Source organism: Solanum pennellii, chromosome 10 (assembly GCF_001406875.1).
Source record: "Solanum pennellii chromosome 10, SPENNV200".
NCBI classification, from domain to species: domain Eukaryota; kingdom Viridiplantae; phylum Streptophyta; class Magnoliopsida; order Solanales; family Solanaceae; genus Solanum; species Solanum pennellii.
In genome coordinates, this window is record NC_028646.1 from 48521977 (window position 1) to 48541725 (window position 19749).

General features: G+C 30.1%; 2 protein-coding genes across 2 annotated transcripts; one reads left to right on the forward strand and one right to left on the reverse strand.

The window, feature by feature from the left end:
* Nucleotides 1–9707: 9707 nt before the first annotated feature.
* Nucleotides 9708–12570, forward strand: LOC107001312 (exopolygalacturonase-like). The gene is made up of 4 exons (XM_027912121.1): nucleotides 9708–9839; nucleotides 10719–11012; nucleotides 11725–12240; nucleotides 12349–12570. The coding sequence occupies exons 1-4, from the start codon at nucleotides 9708–9710 to the stop codon at nucleotides 12568–12570; spliced, it is 1164 nt and encodes a 387-aa protein (XP_027767922.1).
* Nucleotides 12571–16285: 3715 nt separating this feature from the next.
* Nucleotides 16286–17704, reverse strand: LOC107001314 (zinc finger CCCH domain-containing protein 53-like). The gene is made up of 6 exons (XM_027912196.1): nucleotides 17546–17704; nucleotides 17270–17449; nucleotides 16992–17177; nucleotides 16808–16902; nucleotides 16482–16724; nucleotides 16286–16343 (listed from the first exon to the last, which is right to left on the reverse strand). The coding sequence occupies exons 2-6, from the start codon at nucleotides 17431–17433 to the stop codon at nucleotides 16306–16308; spliced, it is 726 nt and encodes a 241-aa protein (XP_027767997.1). The 5' UTR covers nucleotides 17434–17449; nucleotides 17546–17704; the 3' UTR covers nucleotides 16286–16305.
* Between the last annotated feature and the right edge of the window lie 2045 nt (nucleotides 17705–19749).

The following is a 19749-nucleotide window of genomic DNA, read 5'->3' on the forward strand; positions in this document are numbered from 1 at the left end:
CAGGCTCTCATGGTGACGAGCCTGTTGACTTCCAGCTGGAGACGGTACAGAAAGTAGGTGCACACTTTCCGATGGCGTCAGAAAGTGAGACTTCTCCAACCAATGGCAGAGTTTAAGGAAAGTGACTTGTCCATATAAAAGGCACTTTCCTAAACATCTTTAATAGTTTTTGCAACTTGAGATAAAACTCTTCAAGAACATTTGCAAAGGCTGCTAGCAAACAAAGGCAGAATTATTCCAAGAACAACAGCAATCTCTGGAGCTTTTCGTATAGTTGTTTAGGAATACATTCTCTTGTTCTTAAACTGTAAACTATTCCTGAATCTATAAAGGAATCAGTGGGTGGTGTCAAAAGTCTAGGTTGTCCAGGTGGGATAGCTTAGTGGGTAGATTGTTTTCTACTTAGGCTTATTAAGCAATAGAGACTATTGCTTAAACGTGAGATTAAAAACTTCTTCTCACATTTGTTGTAATCGTGTTTTACTTTTGCTTTTGAAGATTAGTGAAAACGATTGAAAATCCTGTGAGACAGGTCGTGGTTTTACTCCCTTAAGCAAGGAGGTTTCCACGTAAAATCATCGTGTTGATTTTACTGCATTTAACTATCTGGTTTCATTCATTAGTGTAGTAAGGGACCTGGTCCATTACTTGTTAAGTGAAGGCATATATTCTATCATGATGAAATGACTAAATTGAAGATTTACTTGTCCTCTGAATTTGATATGAAAGATCTAGAAGGATTAAAGTATATCTTCGGTATTAGAGTTATTAGGTCAAAACAAGGAATATTTTTGTCTCAACGCAAATACGTTCTTGATTTGTTAAAGGAGACGGTTATGTTAGGTTGTCAAACTATTAATATACGAATTGAAAAAAATTATAGCTTGGAGGAACTTTCTTATCAAGTTCCTACTAACAAATTGAGATATCAAAGATTAGTGGGACGCTTAATATACTTATCACATACCCAACCAGAGAACGCTTATGCGATTAGTGTGGTAAGTTGCTTTATGGATAATCCAAGTGAAGTTCATATGAATGTAGTCATTAGAGTCTTGCAATACTTGAAGTCAGCACCAGGAAGAGGCCTTATCTTCTCTAAGAACCACCATACAAAATTATATGTTATTATGATTCATATTGGGTGTCAAAAGAAGAACGACGAAGTTCAACAGTATGGTATTTCACTTTTGTTGGAGATAACCTGGTTACTTGAAAAGGTAAAGAACAAAAGGTTGTCTCATTGTCTAGTGCAGAGACTGAATATAGAGCAATGGTCAAAGCTATCCGAGAATTACTATGGTTGAAACAATTTGTGAGGGAGTTCAATTTTTCACTCAACCAACCTATGAAGTATTTTGCGACAATCAGTCTGCTATTAAAATTGCAGAAAATTCTATTAAACATGATCATACTAAGCATGTGGATATTGACAATAATTTCATCTATGAGAAGTTTGAGGATAATACAATTGAAGTTCCATATGTGAAGACCTTAGAGCAGCTAGGTGATGTTCTAACTAAAGTTGCATTCGGAAAAGCTTTTAATAACTCACTTGTCAAGATGGACATACATGATGTTTATGACCCATCTTTAGGGGAAGTGTTATCATAAGTTAGGAAAAATAGTTAATGGGTAGATTTATTTCTAATTATTGGAAATCAATTAGAATATCTTGTGCATTGTGTAGTGTATCTTTTAGATTATAGTAGCATATTTGGGGGTTGTAAATATCCTTCTACATAATGTATAGTTAATACATAATAAAATAAAAGGGAAAAATCACATAAATATTCTATATTAAACAATATATACCATTTATGTCAATATAATTTTTATAACTAAAAGTAACAATTTTTTGAAATGAAGAAAAATGTAGTGTCGCTTCTTTCTCGACCCTTTTTTCTCTTCATCTTTTTTTTATTCTTCTTCTTATATTTCTCTCTCTATCATTATTATCTTCGTACTCTTGTTTTATTTTCTTTTTTTAATAAAATCTTCTTTTCTTTCAAATTTATATTTAAATAACAAGTTAATTTTTCATATTTCATTATTTTTATTTAATAAATACGACAAAAAGAGAATGAAAAGATGAAAATTTGTACAAAATTATGTTTTCAATTAGAAATTTCAAATCTCTAAATTACAACAACAAGAGTTCACCATTGATGGTCATTATAGAGCTTCACATTTTGAATTCATTATTTGAATTTTACAAATTTATGATTAGTTTGGATAGGTTGTTCCAACAAATTATTAAAAATTTCATTTGAAATTTATAACTCAATTTCAATAGGATTTGTTAATTTTATAATTGATTTTAGGAGAAATATTAAATTGAAACTCGAAAAAAAGTAAAATTTATGAAACTGTATCGCAATTGTATTAAAGTTGTATTATATATGTTTCATAATTGTATTAAAATTGTATTAAAACCATGAGCAATACATTTATATATGATACATACATACTTCACTCTTTTTAGTGATATCAACCAAAATAATTTAAGCAACACTCTTAATACATTTATACTATAGGAACAATACATTTGTAATACATATTGCAACTTCACTCTTTTTCGTAGTGATATAAATCAAAATAATTTATAAGATATACATAATACATGTTCGATTCATGAATATTACATTTATAATACATATTGCACGCTTCACTCGTTTCTTAGTGATACCAACAAGAAATATATGTTAACTCACTGTTCGCACCAAATTTTCGTAAGCGCGGAAAATCAACTACAAGCAAAATAAATAAAAGAAAAATGTGATTTTATTAATTAATCATTGTGAGTACATTTTCGTTATTCTCTTGATTCTCTCTCCTAAGTTTCTCCGTGACTCGAGGGTATTTAGAGCGTATTTCTTGATTGTTGGATGATGTAGACCTCCTTGAAATGTTGTCGATCTCCGGGATGTCGGAAAGCGCTTCGTCGTTTCAAGTCGATCTCTGGGAAGAACTCTGTTGACCACTCCTTCGAAGAACTATGAGGTTGATGTTGTAGATTTCTCCAATTTGTTGAATGCTTGTTGAAGAACTTTCTTGATTCTTCTGAATGTCATGTTCATCCCGTATTTATTGTTGTAAGGGGGTGGACAATGTTGTTTGTGATTAAACAAAGGATGTCATTTTGATATTTGGCGGGTTGTGATTGGTTCTTGCATTTGACTGGGACTATCACCTCATTTGGACATGTGGCGTCACCTTGTTGGTCTTGGATGCCTAGTCACTTTGACACGTGGCATGGTTTTGGTCTTCAAGGTGAAATGGACCTTGAATTTGAATTTAATAAGATAGACTTATTTATTTGTAAAGACCAGATTAATTATTCAACCCAAATAAACATATATTTAATTCAAATATTGTATGAATTTGATCCAATACAATTTATGTGTCTACACACACTAATAATACATTTATAAGACATTCACATTATATTTTAATACATACTGCAACCGTCACTCATTTTCTTAGTGATAAATTAAAATAATTTACAAGACAGATATAATATAAATTTTATTCATGAGAAATTCATTATAACACATATTGCAACCATCACTCATTTTCTTAGTGATACAAATCAATTAATTTATAAGACAAGTATAGTATAAGGTTTATTCATGAATAATATATTTCTAATACATATTGCAAACTTTATTCTCTTCTTAGTGATACCAACCAAATGATTAATGCATGCATACTACATTCTTAATACATATTGCAAACATCATTCATGTTCCTAGTGATACAAACCAAAATAATTTATAAGATTTATATCATACATGTTTTACTTATGAATAATACAAGTTTAATTCAATCTATAGATTATTGTCTTATCTTTCGTTAGGTACGCTTTTCATTAGTTCTTCATTTTCTCCTCTAATTCAACTTAAATATTGTGTAATACTCTTTTAGTGCAAATTTAATTTATTTTGCAATTTATTATTTTTTGCTATCAGATTACTTGTTTAATTCATTATTGATATAAGTTTAATTCACTCTATAGGTCATTGTCTGGTGTTTCATTAGCTATATTTTTATTCATGTTTAATTCTCTCTTCTAATTCAACTTTAATATTTGTGTAATACACTTACAATAAAAGTTAATTCATTTTACACAATTTATTTGTTGATTTGTTATGATTATATTTCATTATTGTACACGTTTTATTCAGTTTACAAATCACAGAATGCTCTTTCGTTTGCTACATTTTGCCTACGTATTTAATTCACTTCTAATTCAAATTTAATATGTGTGTAATACATTTTTAATTCAAGTTAAATTCATTTGGCAGATTATTAGATTTCTTCATTTGTTCGATTAGATTACTTGTTTGCTCTTTAGTTTGGATAGGTTGCTCCTACAAATAATTGAAAAAATCATTTGGAGTTTATATCTCAATTTTAAGAGGGTTTAATTAAGTTTTAAAATTGATTTTAGGAGAAATATCATATTGAAGCTCGAAAAGGATGAAATATACGAAACTATATTGCGTTTGTATTAAATATTTTTCATAATTGTATTAAAATTATATTAAAATCATGAATAATGCATCCTACATTTATAATACATATGCAAACTTCCCTCCCTTTTTAACGACATGAACTAAAGTAATTTAGATAAACACTCATAATACATGCACAATACATTTTTAATACATATTGCAAACATCACTCACGTTCTTAGTGATACAAACCAAAATAATTTACAAGACACATATAATACATGTTTTATTGATGAACAATATAGTTTTAATTCAGTTTACAGATCGTTATCTTGTCTTTCGTTAGTTACGTTCTTCATTCATTTTTAATTCTTTCTTCTAATTCAACTTTATTTTAAAGCAAATTTAGTTTATTTACTTGTTCAATATTAGAGTAATACAATTTTAATTCATTTTGCAATTTATTAGTTGATTTTTTTACGTTTAATTACTTGTGAAGTTCATTGTTATGCAAATTCATTCAGTTTACAGATCATAGAATGTTCTTTAGTTTGCTATATTTTGCATTCATATTAATTCTCTTATAATTCAACTTTAGTATATGTGAAACCCATTTTTAATTCAAGTTTAATTCATTTTATAATTTATTATGTCTCTTCATTTGTTACTATTAGATTGCTTATCTAATTAATTAATTATTGTTAAAAAAAAATATTTAATTCACAAATTATTAATTATACTATGAAAGAAAATTGTGAGAGAGAAAGGGTAAAGGCAAGAGAGAGAGATGCAACAAAAAGAAAAAAGAAAGAAAAAATAATAGAAACAAAGCAAGAGAAAAACAGCAATAGAAAGAAAACAAGGAAAAAAGAACAACATAAAGAAGAAAAAAAAGGAAAAAGAGCGACAAAAAGATATAAAAATTAAAACGGCGAGAGAGAGAAAAGAGAGAGGCAAAAGAGAGATAAATCTAATAAAATATATAGCTTTATTGTATATTGCTATAAATGATAATAATTAAATAGTATATTTAAAATAAATAATTATTTTTAAAAAAAGGTCTCAAAGTAATTTTTCCAAAATAAAAGCATCTTTTTCACCCATTTTGAATTGTTCAAAGTCCCTTAATCTAAATGGATTGCAACACTTCAGATTTATTTAATTAATTAAAATTATTTTTTCCGCAACTACTAATTGATCGCTACAAACAACATTGATTCCTTAAATTATTGCTTTAAAATTAGTTGTCTAAAAAAATAGAAAATTCTATATTTTTAGAATAAAATAAAATTTAGAATTGGAGATGCCCTTAAGTGTTTTAAAAAATTATCTCAATTATATCATACTAACACTCTACACGTGTAAAAATATTTATTCAATAGAAAGTACAAGTAGCTCCCATTGTTAATCTATTGTACAATAAAAAAATTTCAATCAATAGAGTAATAAAAGTTACAGCGTCTGATCATTTAGCTTTATGCTAATACTTGGTTGAATATTTGTTAGTTTTATAATAATATATAAGAATTATTTTATTCACTATATAATGTGGTTCAATATTCGATATTACAATACTTTATTTATAAAATTCCAATACTAAAAAAATTAAAATGTATATCATTATATATCATTCAAAAAATCATAATACAGAAACTATTGTATCAAATTTTTTTAATCGATATGACAATTCAATATATATCGTATCAATATCATATCCATCCATAGCTTTGATTATACTATGGCTATGCATAGCCTACATACATCAAGTATGTATCACTACATCACAAATAAGCTTTAGCGGTAATTAATTAGTAATTGCAGTTAAATATTGTATTTTTAGCGGTAATTAGTACTCTTTGTATATGTTCCTAAAGGCTTTAGCGACATTGGATCTAATGTCACTAAACTAATGTCAGTAAAGATTTAAAAGATAACGTTTTAGCTCAAGTAGTGTAGTTTTATCTTTTATGTCGATGATACATCAATATTATAAATTACTACTTGATTTAGTGCATAAAATGTTTTAAGTAATATTTTAGCTAACAGTAGCATTCTTTTGTGGATGTTGTTTTTGTGCATAAAATGTAATTATAAATTAGATAAAGCTAAGGGAAAATTCAAATATACTATTAATTACCATTATAATATGAATATTCTACAATGATAGATTGTAATACATTTCAACTGCTGCTAACAATATGAAATTTGTATTGACAATTAATTGGATTTAGCGCCAATAATTCTTTTTTGAAAGTTGTGGACATTCTTATTTTTTTGTTAGATTCAATAGCCATAAAATTGTCGTTAAATAAGAGATTTTCAAGAATAAATTTATCCGTCTTTTTAATTGTTGTTAAATAATACGTGTACGCTAAAGAGGATTTTATTGTCACTAACAACCATTTTTACCGTAGTTTATGAAAGTTTTTATAACAGTTGTCATAGTTGTTGCAACTACTTTATCAGAAAGTGTGAAATGAAACATATACTCGCTATCGATAAATGATCAATTAAAAATACAAATATTGGTTTAAATTTTTTGGAGTGTTATTGATCAAGTATGAGTAAAAACAAGTAGAGAGTTCTCAATAAGTTGTTTAGTCGAACAGACATCTTTTTATCTATATTACTCTCTTTCTCTTCTATTGTTTGTACAATGTATTTCTTTTCAACCTATAATGATAAATCATAGATGCTCTCGTACCCAAACTTTGATACTTGGGCGTATTTAGTTCATTCTATATTTTTTATTATATGACTATCAAAGGATATTTTAGACTTATAACTTAATATTTTCGCATTAAATATCGAAAGTTTCTAAATCAATTGGTTGGGGTTTTTGATTTACTAGCGAAAGATGGATAGATGTCATTATGACTAATTTATGACTGACATAAATTTTTTTGGGTTAGAGCAATATAATTTGTAAGAATGAAAATGTGAATGTGCTAACAAGGTTAGCTGGCAGTTGAATAAACTTACCATGATATTAATTCCAGATGGATATTTTACTTTCGTTTCATATTAATCAATCAAAATCTAAATAAATCATTTTGGTGCTAACACAATCTAAGTTTTTATAATACAAGGAAATAAATTTACGTTAGCAGTGTAGTTGACTTTTGTAAATTAATTCAGTTATATTGTGATTTCACTTTCGATAAATTCAAACGCATATCCCCATTGCTAGGGCTAGGGGGCATTGCATTCATTTCTAAGGGTTTTTAGATATTAAATGTGGTTGAGTTTAAATAATGACTGGTGTACTATATTCTTTTCGGTGTTTCTGATTGTGGAGTCTTTTTTTGTTTTAATTATTATTATTTATATAGTTGATGGATATGTCAGGTGTTAGCAATTTTCCATCTTGGCCTTGTAAATCGTTGTGGCCTTGTTGTTAGTCTAGATTTTCATTTGGTAATATTTTGAGTTTTCCATTGTGTTTCTTTTGATTTGGGTTAGTCCTTTATGCCGGCCCGATGTGCTTTGATTAATTGGTTTGGTTCTCTTTTGTCAAGTAAAGAACCCCAATACCAGTACCTGATTTTGAGGCATGACAAAAGTACCCAAAGTTAGGAGCAAATTATTTCATTATTCCAACACGTAAAGACGGTTTAAGTTAGAGTTTATACATAAACCTTGATATTTTTGCACTTTGCTAGTTCTACCAGGGTGTATTATATATATACCAAAAAGAGTAGCCTAGAAACAGCGCTTCTTGGATGATTTTATGAATGAATATAAGATTGTGATTTATTATTTGAGTTGTTTAATAGATTTGCACCAACAAATATCTTCTTATCAATTTACTCTTTGTCTCTATAGTTTGTACAATGTATTTCTTTTCAAACTGCTATGGTTCGTAAATCTTTGATGCGCGCTCTTGTAAACAAACTTCAATTTTTTGAGCGTATTTAGTTCATTCCCTACCTTTTTATTAGGTATAATATATATATATATATATATATATATATATATATATATATAACCCTAAATTTGGCTTCAAATTTTAACTTTGACCTTCAACTTTCATAGTGCACAAATAGGCACTTTAACTATCCTACCTTTCAATAAATCAACACGCGATTTTTACAGTCAAGAAGCGTGAAAGGCAATCACTCCAACGTGTATTAGTGAGCCAACCAATGACTGCCAACTAGTTAAATATTTTGCCCGTCGATTTTAGAATTAAAAAAAAATCGAAATCAAAATTAATTTTAATTTATATATAGAAGAATCAAATTCAAATTTAATTTTAATTTATATACAAGAATCAAAATTAATTCCTCGTAATGGTTTTTAGAGCTTGAAGCTCATAGTTTGACAGAGCTTAGAGGTTTGTTGATGGCTGGCTTCTTGGTTAGGTTTTTTGTGGTTGTTGAGTCTGTTTTCATGGGGTTTTGGGGGTCATTTGGTTGTTGTTTTTGTGTCTGGTTCGACCTGCTGGTTGCAGCAGTGTTGTTTCGTGATGATTCTCGCTGGAGACAGTGGATCTGATGGGTTTGGAGTCGGGTATTTGGTGGGTTTAGCAAGCTCGAAGCTCGTTCGCTTCATGCGTTGTGCTCCGGTGTGGAGGAAAAAGGACAACGGCTGGGTAAAATGAATGGAGGTTTTGGGTTGCCGAAGATTGGCTGGAATCCGGGGGTAGAATTGTCATTTCAATATTTTTTTACCGTTGTGGGCCTCAAAATTTACTCCTCACGCGCGCAGAATACGTGCATCTCACGCGTTTTGCTAGGTTGGACTCGCGTGTTTATTTATTGAAAGGTAGGATAGTTAAAGTGTCTATTTATGCAATATGAAAGTTGGAAGTCAAAGTTAAAATTTGAAATGAAGTTTAGGATCCAATATATATATTATACCTTTTTATTATATGACCATCAGAGGATCTTTTAGGCTTAAAATTTTATTTTCGTATTAAATATTGGACTTTCCTAAATTAATTAATGGGGGTTTGAATTTATTAGCAAGTAGCGAGTTAAGGATAATTGTCATTATGACCTAATAAAGTTTGGTCGGAATGAAAGTGTGAATTTGCTAATAAGCTTAGCTGTCAATTTAATAAACTTACCATGTATTAATTCAATATAAATATTTACTTCCCTTTCTTATTAGTCAAATTAAAACAATAATAAAATAAAATAAATCTTTTTGGAGTAAACAAATCTAAAGAAATTAATGAAGGAACTATATTTTGAGAAAAGAAGGTGTATATAACCACAAGTGAAAAAGGCAAAATGAGGACAAAAAATGACTTCCAAGTCCTATTTCAAAATAGCCTTTATATTAGGCCTTATTTTTGTATGCACAAATGCTCAAGAAAAGGTCTTCAATGTCCATTCCTATGGTGCTAAAGCAGATGGGAGGACGGACAATAGTAAGGTAAGAACCTTTAACTTTTAAAGCGTTCTTAGTTATTACCGAATCCATACGAGTAAAAATGATAAAAGATCTACATTATAATTTCACTTACAAACTCGTTCGGCCCCTTTTTACTTGTCTAATTGGCTTGGAGCTCATTGAGAAACTAATTCCTTTAGTAAATTTTATTTAATTGTATTTTGCACTCTTCATAAGAAAACATTAATCAAAAGTATACTTTAACTTGTCTTATAATTTTTTTAAAATATAAAGGAATGACGGAAAAGATCGCAAAAGTTAATTGTGTCCATCTTTGAACATGTTGCTAGCTATAAAATCATTCCTTATTAGTAGATCTATTTCATTTAAGGCATTACATTACTACATGTATAGAAGAGTCTCATTTGCTAAGGTAAATGACACACCATGGTAGAATAAGAAGTTCCACATTGGCAAAAAAATAATGTTTATATAAGTAACTAGGTATTATTAAAAATAATGAGGGCCTAGGCCCAAAATGAACATCATTACTAGTGAATTAAGTCATTACAAATGATATCAAATTCACTTTTTATGCTAGTTTTGTTGATGTGGACCATAGTTCAACTATGTTTAAGAAAATCTTGATAAGAAGGGAAAAACTTCAGCGTTGAGTATAGGCAAATTTCATGTTGTTGGACAAACCTCAATCTTACTATTAGAAGTCCTATGTCGGCAAACCAAAGGTGATATTGTAGGTATATAATTAAGCAACTCTCACACCCTAGTGATGCATTTTAAAGTCGTCCAAGCCTACGCCCATATATCATTACAAGTTGCTAATGAAATAATAATCATTGTATATATGACAAATTAATTTATTGTCTAATTATGTCTTGTTTTATTTGTTTATTGTGGAAGGCATTTTTGAATGGTTGGAGGGATGTATGCAAATGGAATGGAAAAGCCACATTGTTGATACCTTTAGGGGAATATGTGGTAAATGGTGCAGTTTTTAAAGGACCATGCAATGGATGGGACAAGACCTTCGAAATGAGAGGAGTTATTAAAGCTCCAATAGATCCAAAGGTATTCTGCAATGAGTATTGGATTCTTTTTAAGTATATAGATGGCTTAAAGATTAAAGGACATGGAACATTTGATGGACAAGGGGCTTGTGCTTGGGGAAAACATCAATGTGCAACCCTTCCCTATGTAAGTTTTAATTTTTTTCAACTAAAATTATTTTTGATGAATTCCACTTTAACTATATTCTTATTAGTAATAAATGTTTGTTTGATTACGGATTATATGAAATGAAGGAAAATATTTTATTTATATTCTCATAAATTTTCAAATTTAAATTCAACTTCTCTCTATTTCTCTATAGAATTTTTTTTTCTATATTTATTTTTGTAATTAAAAATAATTAGCAAAATCTATATTTTATAATAGTAACAAAACCAAATTAAATTAGGACTAAAAAATATATTTATATTTATATATGAATTAGGATTAGAAAATACGTTTTCATATGAACTAGGACAAACAAATATATTTAATAAATCTCAAAAATAATAAATTCTAAACAATTTTGAATTATTATCCCATTATAATGTTCTCCCATAATTCAAAGTTGTTTATTCTTGCACTTTTCTTCAATCTTCAGTTCTCATTTATTTATCTTTTGATTGTGTTGAGCACCTTCTCTCCAACTTTCAAACAGTTTAGAGCACTTCCTCTCTAACTCACATTTTGTATTATTATTCCAACAACATTCAGATTTTGTATTTTAATTCTAGTCAATAAAATCAATTTGCTTTCATAATGCGTTTATTTGGTTGTGCCCTAATTGTGTGATAAAAGTTATAGTTGAAAATTTATCAAAGATTGTTTCTGATAATGGCTTGTTTTACATTTGAATCAGACAGTTGGATTCTATTTCATGAATAATTTTATTGTGCATGACATACATTCAATCAATAGCAAGGGTGTACACATGAACATCTTCAGTTGCAGTTATGGATATTTTAGGCATATTAAGATAAGTGCACCAGATGAAAGCCCTAACACTGACGGCATTCGTATAGGCAACTCAAACAACATCCGTATCGTGGATTCAAACATTGGTACCGGAGATGATTGTATAGCTATGGTAGCAGGTAGTCAAAGCATCAACATTACCAGAGTCACTTGTGGCCCTGGCCATGGAATAAGTATAGGTAGCTTAGGTAAACTAACTAAAAATGATGTTGTGAAGGATATACACATCAAAAATTGCACCTTCATCAATACTCAAAATGGTGTGAGACTTAAGACTTGGGCATTGTCGATGAATGGTATGGCTACAAATATAGCATTTGAGGATATTATCATGATAAAATCATCAAATCCTATAATAATTGATCAACAATATTGTCCAAGTGGTAATTGTAAAAAACAGGTACGTACACTTACATTTCTCTTCCATCTTTTAATTATAATTTATTATTAGTTAAGTTATGTTGATGATTTGTGTTTTTAACATACACACACATATATATAATATCAGGGAAGCTTAGTGCAAGTGAAGGACGTGACGTACAAAAACATAAGAGGATCTTCAAGTTCAAAAGTAGCAGTTATATTAAAATGTAGTGCTTCACGTCCTTGTAAAGGAATCATTTTTAAAGATATCGATTTGGTGTATAATGGTCCTGCAACATCATCATATTGTGAACACGCCATAGGAAAAGCTATCGGTATCCAATTGCCTCCAAGTTGTTTAATTTAAAATCCTCTCTTAATTAATTATTCATAAATACAAAATTGATCTGTTGTTGCTTCTAGTCATGATTGAGAGACATTTGTAGTGTGGTATTATTCAATGTGAACAAGTGCATTTTAGTGAAGAACTCAAAATTGAGTTTGCGTATTTTAGTGATTGTTGTTGACTTAGTCGGAGGATTCACATGAATATATATACCAAGGTGATGATTATTGGTTTGTTCAATTAGTAATTGATTTGATGAACATGGACGGATTTACTACAATAAATAAGTTTAAATCAATGATTTTGAGTATTTCAATATATTTGCATAATTGATTTATATCCATTCAGTTTGGCGTACTAAAACTAGGAATGTAGCACAGCAGATATATTAGGTGCTAGTGCAGGTTATTTTTGGTCTTCCCTAATGCAAGTGAAAGAGATTTGGTTCTGATCTACAGTGTTCGTGATTAGCTAAGAGGCATCATTTGCAAAGGGTTGCGGAGTCTGTGGGCCCGTTTGGATGGACTTAATATAAGCAGCTTTAAAAAAGTACTTTTAAAAGTGCTGAAATTTATTTTTAAAATAAGCAGTTATGTGTTTGGATAAAAGTGCTGAAGTCGCTATGTCAAACGTGAAAAAGGAAAAATGGAAGAAAGAGACGTTAGGGTTATGTGGGTAATTTGGAGATTGTATAAAAATATTAAGGGCAAAAAGATAAAAATGTGGTCAACTTAAAACAACTTATAAGCTAAAAAAAAAAAGAAGCACCCCTATCCCAGCTTTTAATTTTTGGCTTAAAATAAGTTTTTTTAACTTAAAATAAGTTATTGTGAGTATTGCCAAACAACTAAATAAGTCAAAAACCAGCTTTTAAGTCAGTTTGACCAGCTTTTAAGCTGAGCCAAATAGGCTCTGTGACTATATTGAACGAAAATAATATAAATCTGACTATCAAAATCTTAAAATGTATAGTAAAATTGTTTTTACTTCAAAGAAATAACTCATCCATTTCTGTCGAGATGGCAATGGGGCAGGGCAAAAATAAGGCGCGGGAAGGGTTAAACAGGACAAGATAGGGCACTACTTAAATGGAATGGGGTAGGGTGGGGGCGCGTCAAATCTAATATTTTTAGAACTTAAAAAGGGCATGCAGGGCAGGGACGGGTTGTGTTAGGCCAAAGGCTCATTATTTTAGCTGAGCTTTGGCTGATCCCTAAAATAAAATAAGGAAAAATTACTGAATCATACTTCTTATGTTTCCCTTATTTCCAATATCCATTTCTATTTCTAAAAATCTCTAAGATCCTTTATTTTTTTAATGTATACGAGCTACATATTAATGTATCTGAGCCATATCAACGTGTCCAAGCTACATATTATATATTCGGTTTATTTTATAATGTATTCGAGTTAAATATTATGTATCCGAGCTAATTTTTAATGTATCCAAGCTGCATATTATGTATTCGATTTATGTTATAATGTATCCGAGATACTCTTTAATGTATCTGAGCTACATATTATGTATATATTGTTTGTGTTATTTTTTAAGGGATTAGTGTAATTACAAAATAAAGAGTTATAAGATGATAATTTCATATTAAAACTATGAAACTTATATATAAATATATAAAAAAAACAATGCAGAATTGAAGATTAACATTATAAATAATTGGTCTCCTTTCATTTTCATATTTTATTAGATAAACTTGAACTTTGAAAATAATTAAGATGTAGATACAATAATGATTGAAAATGACCTATTATTAAAATGATTAAGTCACGTATTTTATCAAAGTTTTTGCTTCTATTTTTCGCAGAAGAAATGCTAACAAATATATAGAACAAAATATATTGAATCGATTTAACTTGAATAGAAATGCAGATTGCGGAAGTTTTTTCTTTTTTTCCCTTGTTGTTTGATTTCCTGAAGATAGAATCTTTTTGGGTGCGTTTGTGTGGGCGGAGAAAAGTTTGTTTCGGACAATTTAAATAGGAAAAATTACATAAATTGGTACATTTTAATAAATAATTACTGATTTTAGCGATATTTTTTATTTATTACCATTTATATCAATATTATGTTAAATCTGCTATATGAATTAAAAGTGAATTATGTATGCAATATATATGAATTATAATTGTTTTTTGAAATATGTTATGTTTGTTTGGTAACAATTTGACACATTGTATTATAAATGTATTAAAATGTGTGATAAATGTATTTTTCACCATTAAAACTTGTATTATATGTGAATAATAAATTATTCTTTGTAATATGTATTAAACTTGTATTATAAATGAAATAAAACTGACCAAGTGAAAAAAATATATTATTGCTATAAATGGTAAATATTTTTTTATTATAGTATATTTATGTAAGTTATCCATTTAAATATTAGAACAATTTAATGATAGATTTTTCTTTCATTGTTCTCATTTTCCATTAAGAACAAGTATAAAGAATAAATAGAACATTTAAAAAGTGTAACTCTAAATAGAACAGGGCGAGTTACGATCCCCTAACCCAACTCAACTTATTGCCATTCCTACTTTCTGGTATGCACACACATTGACTCTTGAATCGTTCCATCAAATGTATATGCGAACAAAATTACGTAGTGAGCACCTCTAAGTTATTTATGAGTAGAAAGTACAATGAGATTTACAAGGTGGAATTAATGACAATGCTGATGCGCAATTTCGACACTTTTTATGCTTATTAGTTTTTCACCGCTCTGATAAGTGGTACTACTCTTTGTTATTGGAAAACAAATTATTCTTCCATGTTGCTCCCTTCCTTTCACTACTAAAAAAAGGCCAAAAAGAGACCTAGAAAAGAGACCTCACGAGGTCTCTTTTCGGGAAAAAGAGACCGAAAAAGAGACCTCAACGGCAGGTCAGTAAAATGCAGGTCACTTTTTTACAGACACCTCATGAGGTCGCCAAACGGAGACCTCACGAGGTCACCAACAAATTATCTGATTTTTTAAAAAAAAGAGACCTCATGAGGTCATTATTGTATTATTAAATTTAATTTTATATTTTTTATATAGAGACCTCATGAGGTCACAATTTTATTATATTATTTAATTTTATATTTTAATAAAGAGACCTCATTAGGTCGCTAAGATATTATTTAATTTAATTTTATATTATTTTAAAGGAGAGACCTCATAAGGTCTCTTTTCTGCATTTATTTTTAGAGACCTCGTGAGGTCTCCATAATGAAATTTACGGAAAATATAATGCAGAAAAGAGACCTCATGAGGTCTCTATTATGAAATAGCTGAAAAAATTAATACAAAAGGGAGACCTCATGAGGTCTCTTTTCTGCATTTATAAAATAGAAAATGGTAAATAGAGACCTCATGAGGTCTCTATTATGAAATATCTGAAAAAATTAATGCAAAAAAGAGACCTCATGAGGTCTCTATTATGAAATATCTGGATAATTAATGCAAAAAAGAGACCTCATGAGGTCTCTTTTTCTGGAAAAAAACTGGCAGAAAATTATTATTTCTGCGGCTTCTCATCACCTGTCATTTTAATTCAATACCCAAATCAAACTCAAAGAGCTTCAAAAACTCAATTGAAGCAATACATTTACTAAATATTCTCTTATCAACTCAATTGCAACTCACTTCAACATAATTATATATTAAACAAAAACCATGATATCCATAAGTTATATAATACATTCCAACGTTATCATGTATTCACAAAACAAATAATTCCCATAACAAAATTATAAAGTTAACAAAATGATCCATAATTGAGTGCAAAACCATTATCTGCAACAAAACAAACATCAAATATCAACATCTTCATTCTCAACTTTTAGCCTAAAACCTCATTTCTATTAACTATGCCACCCATTTCAATTGAGTGCAATATCTATCTGGACTATTGAAGCAAAACTCAAGATATACCTTCTCGGCTGCCAAAGTCTGTGGAGCGAACCATATTTTGATTGAAGAAGCCTGGAGAATGCGGTGGGGATGGGATAACAGCACTCATGGAAAGGGCACGATGATGGTTGCTCCTTTTGACATCAAGAAGCTGTAAATTCAGCAATCTCCTGCTTTGGAGCTCAATTGCCTGTTGCAGATCAGCTTGTTCTTCCAATTTTCTCCTCCACAGCGCATCTTGAGTGTTGTAAAACATTCTTGCACCTAGTAAATCACAATAAGTAAAGTAGAGCATTAAAAGTTGAAACTTTTGAGGAGCCATCACATTCCAAAATGTTGTTACTTACCAAGCTGAAGATCATAAGGATCACTGGAGTCCAGACCAGTAGGACTACCGCATCCAGTGAATTCTCCCCTCTCCATCTGCTGTTGGTGTTGCTTCCTGCAATTTCAATCCCAACATCAAATTAATCAATATAAAGAATATAAACTTCACAATAAGTAAGTAGTTGTGATAAAAAGGATTAATACCTAAACTTCTCTGGGACTTTGCCCTTCTCTTTGTAAGGCTTGACAAGCACCCTAGCATCACATACAAAATGAGGATTTCCTTTGGCAAGAATGGTCTTCACAGTCTCCGGATAAACAAATGTAACAAAACCAAACATCCTCTTTTGCTGATATGGAATCCTCACATCTTGAACAGGCCCATAAGTGCTAGAAAATCAAGAATAACAAGATTAAAGAAACCAAAACTTCAAAATGAGGGGAACAACTTTAATACATTGAATTTTTCAAACCAATAATACCTGAAATAATTGGAAACATCCTCTTCTTTGAAAGTACTATCAGCTGGAAATGTCAAGTAAATTTGCCTTGAACCTGGATTTGTTATTCCAACTCCACCATTCAGTCCAAAATCCCCTCTTTCAAAACGACTTCTGCTCAATTTGTGCATGTCATCACCCATCATCAATGCAGCAGCTGCCCTGTAGAAATTTCACATCAAGAATCAGTCCAAAGCTCCAATTTTTTTTTAATACCATAAAAACAGTAAGAAGGAAAGAGGGGGGTGGCGTTCAAACCTTGGGCTTTCAGCAGACTGCAACTGTTGCTGCTGAGGCGACTGCAAATGGCGGAGATGGAGGCGGCGCGACCTCCACCTGCTGAAGCACGACTGCTGGCGGCGGAGAGCTGGCGGCGGAGAGCTGGCGATGAGCGATGAGAGAGAGAGGGACGATACAGAGAGAGAGGGTCGATACAAAGAGAGAGGGTCGACGAGAAAGAAAGACGATACAGAGAGAGGGTCGACGAGAAAGAGAGAGGGTCGACGAGGTCAGTGAGAAAGAGAGAGAGGCGGTCGACGAAAAATTAAGAGAGAGGGAAGAAAGAGAGCTATTTTAATTTTGGCTAGGTTTTTGGTTTTGTTTAAGAGACCTCATGAGGTCTCTAACTTTTTAAATATTCAAATAAATTAAATTATTATTTTTAATTTAACAAGTATAGACCTCATGAGGTCTCTACTTGTTAAATTAAAAATAATAATTTAATTTAATTGAATAGTTAAAAATTTAGAGACCTCATGAGGTCTCTAATTTTATGAGAATTAGATTAAAAATTTAAAATTTTTAAATAAGTCAGGTAAAAAAAAATATATTCATTAAATTGACCTCACGAGGTCTCTCCTACATTAAAAAAAAATTAAAAGATATTAATTTAAATAGCGACCTCATGAGGTCTCTTATTATTGACCTATTTTTGAGGTCTCCATTTCTAGGTCTCTTTTTGGTCTTTTTTTAGTAGTGTTTCAATCTGTTCAAAAAAGTGATGTATTAATCCTTTGGAAATATTTTTCACCCAATGGACAATTTGATATATTTATCATAATTTAATGAGATGAAGAAAAATTTTCTTTATTTTTAAAACTTTATATTAAGTCAAATTAGGTCATTATTTAAAACAAAGGGAGGTGAGTATAAAATTAGCCCCAAGATAACAAAAAAGATTAATACATAAATTTGCGCTTTAACTTGGCTTCAAATCACATTTATGTCATTCAACTTTTAAAATGAACAAATAGACACTTAAACTTGTATAAAGTTGAACAAATAAACACACATGTCCTACATGTCATCCTACATGTCATTTTTTGTCCTAAGTGGTGTCCTACGTGTATTGTGCCATGTAGGACTCATGTGTTTATTTATTTAAAAGTTAGATAGTTAAAGTGTCTGTTTGTGAATCATGAAAGTTCGAGGTCAAAGTAAAATTTGAAGTCAAGTTTAGGGTCCAATATATGTATTACGCCATACATAAATGTGTCATTTAACTGGCTTCAAATCACATTTATACCCTTCAACTTTGGATGTGCACAAATAAACACTTAAACTTGTATAAAGTTGAACAAATAAATACACATGTTTATATGTCATTTTTTTTTCCTACATGGTGTCCTACATGTATTGTGCCATGAAGGACTCATGTGTTTATTTATTTAAAAGTTAGATAGTTAAAGTGTCTATTTGTGCATCATAAAAGTTCGAGGTCAAAGTTAAAATTTGAAGTCAAATTTAGGGTCCAATATATGTATTATGTCATACATAAATGTGTCTTTTAACTTGGCTTCAAATAACATTTATGCCCTTTAACTTTGAATGTGCACAAATACACACTTAAACTTGTATAAAATTGAACAAATACACATGTCCTACATATCATCTTACATGTCATTTTTTATCCTACGTGGTGTTCTACATATATTATGTCATGTAAGACTCATGTGTTTATTTATTTAAAAGTTGAATAGTTAAAGTATCTGTTTGTACATTATTAAAGTTGAGAGATCAAAATTAAAATATGAAACTAAGTTTAGAGTCAAATATATATATTATGCCTACCAAAAAGGTAAATGACTATGCCTCTTCCAATACTAGAAACAATATTCAAAAAAGTTGGCTTCACTAGGATAGACAGTAAAAAAGTTTTAGATAGACAACTGAAAATGACTACTACTATAGTCTGCTAAGGTTTTTTGAAGCCTTGAGTAGATGTAAATTAAAGTCCAGCAGAACCATCAAATTATGAGGTGAACAAACCTTGTGGGTTTAACTTCAACCCGCTATCAGGAACATCGACAGACAGATCATATACCCCAGCACGGGCAGCAGATAAAGCGGTCTCTTTCATGACTTGGGGGTCTGAAAGGCTCAAGAATATTTTCGTATGACGAATATATTGCTTAACAAAGAGAAATAAAGAGATTATAGAGCTTGATGTAAATAAAGATGTG